Source organism: Sinocyclocheilus anshuiensis, unplaced genomic scaffold (genome assembly GCF_001515605.1).
Source record: "Sinocyclocheilus anshuiensis isolate Anshui unplaced genomic scaffold, SAMN03320099.WGS_v1.1 scaffold860, whole genome shotgun sequence".
In the NCBI taxonomy this organism is placed as follows: domain Eukaryota; kingdom Metazoa; phylum Chordata; class Actinopteri; order Cypriniformes; family Cyprinidae; genus Sinocyclocheilus; species Sinocyclocheilus anshuiensis.
Window position 1 is genome coordinate 40,479 of NW_015548288.1, and position 9,213 is coordinate 49,691.

Here is a 9,213-nt window from a genome sequence, read left to right on the forward strand (position 1 = left end):
CACACACACACACACACACACACACACACACACACACACACACACACACAAAGCATTCTCAACCACAGCCCTACATCAGCACACACACACACACCCAACACCACTTGCATCAGAAACACACACAAACTAGCAGCTGTTTAAGCAGAGCTCTTCTTCCCTGGAGGCCAGAGAACAATGCTCGAGATCTAATCACTTCTGGGCGTCCACGTCAGTATTTCAATACAAGTATAGACACGTATATGTGTGCGAAAAAGGAACATAAAATACACACTAAACTTTTAATTTAAACATTTAACTAAAATTTATTGAAATATCTGGCTCATTTACGGAGCGGTTTTCATTCAGAAACCAAACACACACACACACAAAACTCACTGCTGGAAAACCCAATGACTTTGAAGAAACACGTGCAGAAAAATAATCAAGAGGACTATTTTGTGTGTAAATTAAGAGACACACTGCCCTCTAGTGACAAAACAACAGCATTAAAATCTTGACATGCGAAATTTAGTTCCTGAAGGTGTACATTTGTATTCGACTTTCCTAAATCAATGTACACAAGCATAAGAAAATAATACATTTATAAAGTTCCACTGGAAAAGAATGTCCTACTAGACAAATTATGAGACCAATTTTAATCAGATCCAGATGTCTCAAACCTTATTTTACACTGTATATTGATTGGTCTTAGAAAAGTTTCAGTTGTCCTTACCATTAATTATGTGACTGCATATGGTGCATATATAATGTTTCTTGTCTGTCAAAGTTAATAACATCAAATATCACAGAAACATCATCTCTTACAAAGTTGTAATAAATATAAAACGTGTTTGAGTAAATAAAACACTCCTTACAGCAGCATTCAGATGATAAACTTGCTACAAATACACAACCTACAGGTCATGACTGATTACAGGATTTTTAAACAATGACTTGTATGTCATCAGAAATATCAGGGGAACATTCATTCATACCAACATTCTTCAAAATATCTTCTTTTGTGCTCCGCAGAAGAAAGTAAGTCATACAGGCGTGAAATAACATGAGGGTGAGAAAATGATGACAGAATTTTCATTTTGGGGTGAACTATCCCTTTAACGAGTCGACAGATGTTAAATAAAATTCATAAATCAGAGTCAATTTTTAAAAGTAGGTCCTGTGAATCACCCCACAGCAGGTTAATCTCAACAATCCCTATGTGATAATGTGGTGAATGAAGAAAAAAGTAATATTTTGTTGTGGAAGATGGCACAAACAAAATCCCTTTGTGGTCTCACTATTGTTTGCCATTCACAAAAAACAAAAACCCTAAGCGTGTCCTATTGATAAACAGAGAGTAGGTACAAATGTTAACATCTTTGGATTTTTTACAAAATCATCTTCTCAAATAGTCGCCTTTGCACTTAATCACAGTATTTTGACATCCTGACACTGAACCTTGTGATGGTCAGCAAGGTTCCAGTGAGAAGTTGTGTCTGTCTATATCACACAATATTTGCAGCCTGGCTGCAGTATCGTATCAACAATGTGTCACACACTGTGTTGCTTGTTGGTTGTCATTTGATTGCTAAACACAAATTTCACAATGCAGGTTTGCCGTTGACCTTTTCATGCAGTATCGTTAGTGTGCCGGAGGCAAAATCTCGCAACACTTGCACAGTGTCCCTCTGTAGCTGCAGTGATTCTCGTGCAAACTCCTGTTGCGTCTCTGCTAGCTGCTGCACTGACTCCGCAAGTAGCTCAAGTGAATGGGAGACTGTGGCAAGAAGAGTGTTGGTGGTGTGCTGCTCTTGCACGCTAAGGCTTGCACTGTGCACTAACTGCTCACGTGAACTGTCTGGCTCCACCCCTGAGAAAGATGAGGGTCTTTTAGTAGAAGTGGTGGCTGTGGAGGAAACGTGTCCAGTACTGCCTCTAGTTGCAATTCCATCCTCCTCAGAGTACGAGTTAGTGACAGATGCCATAGAGGATGTTGGGAAGAGGTCACGGTTGTCCTCATCTGAGTCTAAGTGGGATTCGGGATCTGTGATCAAGCAAGTAAACAGTTTTTTTTTTTTTTAAGTTATACATCATATGATCAATTGTTTTTGATACACATACTAGGGTTGGGCGATGTCTACCATATTGGCATCGGACGATGTCTACAGTGAAACATCGTGATGGACGATGACATCGGGGGGCGGGGTTGGGTGGTGTGCCCGAAGCATGAATCCGTATGCAGGAAGGCACGGAAAACAAATAGCACGTTCTATGGAGTCACTAAAGGGACATGGTTTGCCGCTTGCGAGCGGTAGACTGTTACATTACAGTACCTGAAAGTTCACTTACCACATACACAGAATAAGGAGAGATGACTGATAGGACAATGGCGAATGATTTGCAGATCCTGAGCACCACTGACAAATATCTAATCTTGTAAAATGTGTGGTAGGTACTGCCGCTCCGTAGTATAGAGTCTGTGTAATCGCGAATCTCGAAAGTGAAAGTAAATTGAGAGCACGCATTCAAAAGCGGTTTCAATGCCCTGCATATCAGTAGCTCCCTGATGCCCACAATTTATATACAGTATAATTACCCAACGATATAATTGTGAGAGAAAGTATTTAAATATTTTTTATCCTCCCATCTCGTAGGCTATTTATTCCCTTTAGGGGTTCTGTAGTACACTTAATTTCCTTTCCGACGGTATCGATATTTATCGACGGTACACCTTCTTTGATAACGATATAAAAAATGTTTGATATAGTGCACAATATAGGCACGTGCTATGAGTGATGCAGACAGCACACACAAACACGAACATGAGTGCTGTGCCCGCCTGTGATAAGGAGATTGTGAATAAAAAAATAAATAATATAAGTCGAATTTAAAATAAACATTTGCATTTGAACGCAAAAATAGTACAATCCAATGTTAGATGTGCGTCAGGGAGCGTCATCAGTGGAGCACGAGATGCGGTGATGATGATGTAAGTGACGTTGTAGTTTAATGTTTTGTTAGTCTGGCCCACGAGACGCGCAGTTGCTGCATTATTCATTCAAAATACTAGAGAAATATAGAAGCTCAATGCGGGGAAGATCTTGATTAGGTTAAAACCGAAACCAAGCCATTCACACAGAACACTGATGCTGTTTTGTTCATAATTGTTTATGCAATTTACGAAATTATATTTGATTTATATGAGTTAATTTAGACGTAATGCACGTTTTTTTTTATTGCCAGTTACATCCTTGCGTTGACAATTAAATGTGCTGCATTATTTTGCTCATTGCGCCCCCCTGTGGCCTCGGGAGACAAGCCAAAAGTTTAACCTATTTAATTTGCATATAAAACATTAGAAATTAGATATTTGTTTAATTTTGTTTTTGACTGTTAAAAAAAAAAAAAGTGTTGTTTGTCTCAATAAATTGAATTAATTTAAAAATACAGTGGTTAAATGTAAAAAAAAAAATTCTATTGCTCTTTGTTTCAAAAAAAGTTTATAAAAATTGTCAATAATTATCGATACCGAACGATATGAAACATTATATCGTTGATAAATTTTTTAGCTATATCGCCCAGCCCTATGTAGTACACTTAATTTCCTTTTCGAACACGGAATTGGGATGCGGCGGATTGCGAGGGGTATGGGTGGGGGGATCACGATGCCGGCTCAACATCGTGATGTCTGTCAGCCATCGGCGATGGACAATGGCATCGTCTATCGGCCCAACCCTAACACATACACATACAAAATATATGTATAGCTTTTTATAAAGCTTTCACACTTCACAGTGCTTATAGAGAAAATGTGCATCAAAAAAGTCATGTGACTGCCTTGAGTCGTGTGACTAAATTCATTACAAAAAAAAAAAGTCAGAAATGCTGGAGATAAAGCCTGTCATCAAAATGATTGGCTACATTTAACGCCCAGATATTACATTGTTACTCTCAGACATTAGGCATCTGCCAACAAACATGAAGTTCATCAGAATTTTGTCTGCTCGCTTTAAAAAGTCATTTATTACATTTATTAAAATAGCAACTGTGGATTCCCCAGGGGCTACAACTTCCTTTTACGTCAGATTTTTTGTTCTGAACAGATGGGCTGAAATTATTGCTTTATATACAAATTGATTTGCTATATTAGAAAATACTTTTTACAGAAATAATTTTTTGTTTATTTAAATTATTATTATTTGGAAGAAATTAATACTTTTATTAAGCAAAGTTTTTTTAATACTTTTATTTTGGTAAATTCAATTTACCAAAAGTGATAGTAAAGACGTGCAATGTTACAAAAGATTTCTATTTCAAATAATCGCTGTTCTTGAAACTTTCTATTCATCAAAGAATCCTGAAAAAAGTCTATCATGGTTTCCAAAAGTATAACTTTTTTCAACATTGATAATTAGAAATGTTTCTTTAGCACCAAATCAGCATATTAGAATGATTTCTGAAGGACCATGTGACACTGAAGACTGGAGGAATGCTGCTGAATATTCTGCCTTGCTATCACAGGAATAAATTACATTTTTGAATATTAAAACAGAAAACAATTCCTTTAAATTGTAATAATAATATTTTATATTATTACTGATTTTACTGTATTTTTGAGTGTATAAATACAGTCTTGATGAGCATAAGAAAACAACAAACTTTTGAACAGTAGTGTAGCTTTTGAAAACATGATTGATGGTTCATTATTGAGATCAGAGCAAAATATGCAAATACTTAAAGTACACTGAAAATTCTTACAGTGAACTTTTACTGGTAACAGATCGCTGATGTGGACAAATCCACACTGCAGTGCTAAATCTATTGAAAATTCTTAATACGATCCAACTTAAGTATTTTGTTTACCTCCAGTTTTGGAGTTGTCATACTGCACCTCACTTGCACCCCCAGATCCACTTGTAATAGCAGGCATTCCTCCCACATCCATTCCTCTGCTCGGGGAACTGTTGACCGACCCCATTTCCACAAACCCTCCATCCTCCTCTTCCTCATCCTCACACACAGCCTCTTGATCGTCACCTTGACTGCGAGATCTGGACCGCTGTGTAGCTTCCCACGGTTTCTTGTCCAGATCGAGGATGGATTCCACAATGACTTCCATTGGGGACAGTTCAATATTGGACCGTGCCAATCTCTGGGACACCAAAAGACCCGTCCGCAGGGCAGCCAATTTACGTTTCGTGTCGCACTTAAGATCTGACCATTTCTTGATCACCTCCATGATCTCTCTGTCACACTCTCCAATCTCATTAACACGTGCCGTGATCTCAGCCCATTTCCTGCGCTTCACGTCAGAGGGAACGCCGGCGTTAAACTTACCTATGCACAGACACAGAAAAGTATTGGAACATCTTCTTTTACCGTTTATTGGTTTTATAGGGACAAATAAAATTACTGGTGGTTTTGAACTCAGTTTATTACAGATTGGTGACTTGCTCAGCCACGTTTTTCGTGTCAAACGGAGGAAAAACTCACCCACAACAATGTGGCGGTTCTTCCGCACTTCGTCCAGCAGGATGTGCACTTCACTGAAGGAGAAACGTGCCTTTCTCCTCTTGAAGCGCACAATGTTGTCTTGTTTGAGGTACAGCGAAGACACAGACATCTTCACAGCAGAATATCACTCTCTCCAGCTAGGGGGAGTCTGTAAGTCAGTGTAGAAATTACATATATATATATATAAAAAAAAAATAGTAATCATGTTGATTTGAATCAGCTCACTCTCAAAAACAGATTTTACAAAAAAAAAGGCTACAATTTTAAACCTTATTTGTTTATACAGAACCCTGCCATTCAATTAGTTCTACAAACTGCACTGCACAATATTTGAATTTCATCTTACTTTTTGGCCATATAAATAAAATCTGCACCAAATTGCATATTTTTGCTCAGTTTGGGCCTCTGAATAAAACTGAGGTGTTTCCTCCTTTTTTGTTTTGTCTACAGGTTTAATAAACAAAATATTTTCCAGACTATTATTTCATATGTCAGGATTTACAGGGTTAAACACAAGAACGATTTGCTTGTGTTCTAACTTATAGAGCCTACTTAAAATGTGATAAATTATCTACAACAATTTCTTTACAATTTGTATTGCAAAATTGACATAACATGGTCATGACACTGAATATATAGGCAATTATCTAAATAAACTATAAAACTCAAAACTTAAAGAAAAGAAAATATGGGAAGAGTCCTACACATTATTTGTAGTTTTTAATTAACAACTATTATTATTATTAGAATTACTGTCACACATTCAAGCAATCACTTCTGATTAATGTCAAAATGGAAACCACCACTGGCTCTGCACCCATTTACCTAAATTCATTACTTCAGAGTTATGTGCCCTCTAGAAGCTTGCGTTCTGCAAGTGAACGGTGTATTATTGTGCCATCTCAAAGAGGCACAAAATCACTTTCACAGACTTTTTCATTAACTGTTCCCTCCTGGTGGAATGACCTGCCCAACTCAATCCAAGCAGAGTCCTTAGCCATCTTCAAGAAATGACTAAAAACACATCAGTTCCACCTTTATTTGGCCCTCTATCTCTAGCACTTTCTATTCTATTTTAATTCTACTTCATCTATTTATCTTCTTTTTTTATTTAAAAAAAAAACTAGCTTTCTATTTTTTCTATTCTATCTACTTGTGTGTGGTGGCTCTTGATGCCTTGACCCTATGGCGTTATTTTAATGACAAATGTCGAGAGCGCACTATTGTAGCGCGAAAGCACATTAATACAATGCGCGAGCGCAAATCTCTCCGCTCGCGCGCGGATTTCCTTTGCTCTCGCACAAAACCGGACGCGCGCGCTCAGATACACGCTGCTTGACTAAATGTAAATGAAAACGGTGCCATTTTAAAAAATAATGGCATGTAAAGTTGAGATATGTTCTGTCACGTCTCATAAATCAGTGAGTATATAAATCACGTACAACTAAACCAAAGGTCCATATTCCACTGTAAAGTGAGCATGCAGTGAACATCAGCGTCACCGTGAGTGCAAAATAGTTCAGATTAATTATTCACATTCACTTGATTTCCAAATACAAGATGATCTTCTAATGTGACTGAAGGAAGAGCAACTACAACACCGGCTCATTCATTCACTCACTCGCTGTAAACGTACGAGCGCATGTTTGCATCGAGGTGTAGTTACATAAATACAGCGACATTACGTTCACGCGTTCTGTCTTTGCGCCGAGGCAGCGCCGTCGATGTAAACAGCTGAATTAAACCGAACACAAACATCCCCAGCAGCACACAACAGTAAACATAATTCATGTTTTTTCTAAACAGAACATAATTTTTTATCATAACGAAACAAAACGCTTGGATGCGGAAGGACATTTCGCCCTTATTTTCTTATTACGTTACCTACATCACTACCGTCTAGCTATTTAAGCTAGCTAGCTATTTTACACGATATGTGAGATCTTAAATCACTTTCTCGGTCAGTTTGTAAATTCTTGAATCGCCATAAGCATATAAAGGTACTTTAAGACTGCAAAAGCGTCGCATAAATACCTGAGTGGTCAAATGTAATCGATATTTTGCGTTGCGCCCAGATATCCAGAAACTTCGTAGAAAGCAGCGAATGCTTTGCGCATGCGCACTAGCTCGCCCGTTCTCCACGGCGTAGACGGGTGGGTGCAGTTACCACGTCTGACCGCTCCTGTATAAGTGGCGCTGGTGCTCACTAACCCCAACAGGTTCAGCACTCATGCTTTAGCCAAGGCTGACGGTAATGGCACATTAGCTAAAAAATTCGCTTTATTATGAATATGTTTAGGTTTTATTTATAGCTACTGGAATTAAATATATGCCGGATATATAATATAGAGAAAATATTACTAAACATACATCAATGATCATCAAATTAATCAATAATCAAACTGATGATGAAAAACAGACAAGTTTATCACTTTATACTTTTTTTTATTTAATATAAAATTGCATTTGATATAAGATTTTCATGAAATCGTGGCAATATTTTTTATCCCTTATACCCCCCATTGGCCTCATGCAAAATGGCACCAACTGACAACAAGAATATGTAATACAGTTTTGCATATTTGTGACTGCACCTAGACTCTTCATTTGAGCATATTTGTTAATTTTCTTTGACATATTTCTTGTAATGTTCTTTCTTTGGTTAGCTTTCTTTTAAACAACGCTACTAATGGGCTAAACGCAAAAAAAAAAAAAAAAAAATTGGTAGAACTAAAACTTATAGAGAAAGACAATAGCAGTCGAGTGACCCACATAACCCCAGTGGTTGACCAGCTCCATGCTGGTATTTCTCTGGAATTAGTGAGTGAGAAACAAGAGAGGGAGCTGTGTAAAGCAGAATGTCAATATTGCATAATATTTCAATAAGCACTAAACTAATTGTTTCGATCTGAATTGATTGCAGGCCTTCACATCACTCAAGAGTACATTGTCAGCTGCAGCCACTGTGAAGAGACAGAGTTTTATTTTATAATTATATATATAAAAACATTTTATCCTCAGTAAATACGATACTAATTTTAAGAGAATGTAACTAGCCAAAATGTCCTTACCTCCTGAACATTGACCTTGATTGTGCCATCATTGTCTTTGTCAAGAGTCTTGAAGGCACCTAGTGTCAACATAAGACATGAATCAATATTTTTAACACTTCATTAACTAAAGAATAATTTCATTTATTCTGTATAAATTTACTGACACACAGCTTAAAGGAGTCTTATAATGCAAAAAAAACAAAAATCACATTTTTCCTAAGCTTTTAAAAATATTTTATACAGATGCACTACGCAAACACAATATAACTTTCAGATCCAATGAGAGATCCCAGAGTCCTAAATAACCATTTATTATAACTGTGCTGAAAAACATCTAATTCCAAAATTACTGGATTTTTAGACATCATAAATTTGATCTCTTAAAGGGGTCATATGATGCGATTTCAATTTTTCCTTTCTCTTTGGAGTGTTACAAGCTCTTGGTGCATAAAGGAGATCTGTAAAGTTGCAAAGACTAAAGTCTCAAATCCAAAGAGATATTCTTTATAAAAGTTCAGAGTCAGCCACGCCTACCTAAAACGGCTCGTTCTAACACGCCCCCACATGTCTACGTCATGATGTGGAAAGATTTGCATAACGCCGCCCAAATGTTCACGCAAAGAAAGAAGGCGTAACTTTTATTCTCGCTGTAGTTTTGTTGTTGCCG

General features: G+C 37.2%; 2 protein-coding genes across 3 annotated transcripts in view; both read right to left on the reverse strand.

Annotated features, from left to right (window-relative positions):
- Nucleotides 1–1,067: 1,067 nt before the first annotated feature.
- LOC107655905 (uncharacterized) lies at nt 1,068–7,602 on the reverse strand. Its single transcript, XM_016443519.1, has 4 exons — nt 7,528–7,602; nt 5,473–5,643; nt 4,843–5,316; nt 1,068–2,023 (listed from the first exon to the last, which is right to left on the reverse strand). The coding sequence occupies exons 2-4, from the start codon at nt 5,600–5,602 to the stop codon at nt 1,581–1,583; spliced, it is 1,047 nt and encodes a 348-aa protein (XP_016299005.1). The 5' UTR covers nt 5,603–5,643; nt 7,528–7,602; the 3' UTR covers nt 1,068–1,580.
- Nucleotides 7,603–8,146: 544 nt separating this feature from the next.
- LOC107655908 (calpain small subunit 1-like) overlaps nt 8,147–9,213 on the reverse strand; it is an 8,556-nt gene continuing 7,489 nt past the window's right edge. For both annotated transcript variants that reach the window (XM_016443524.1, XM_016443523.1), the window contains exons 10-11: nt 8,565–8,623; nt 8,147–8,456 (exon numbers count right to left, since the gene is read on the reverse strand). In XM_016443524.1, coding sequence (XP_016299010.1) covers nt 8,430–8,456; nt 8,565–8,623 — 86 coding nt within the window. In that variant the 3' untranslated portion in view covers nt 8,147–8,429. The remainder of the gene's footprint in view (nt 8,457–8,564; nt 8,624–9,213) is intronic.

Bases quoted from the DNA above. Each gene is read 5' to 3' on its own strand.
- LOC107655905 (XM_016443519.1), bottom strand. From the start codon at position 5,602: ATGTCTGTGTCTTCGCTGTACCTCAAACAAGACAACATTGTGCGCTTC. The intron at 5,317-5,472 runs GTGAGTTTTTCC...GTCTGTGCATAG, and splicing joins GAACCGCCACATTGTTGTGG to GTAAGTTTAACGCCGGCGTT. The intron at 2,024-4,842 runs GTAAACAAAATA...GCTTGATCACAG, and splicing joins TGACAACTCCAAAACTGGAG to ATCCCGAATCCCACTTAGAC.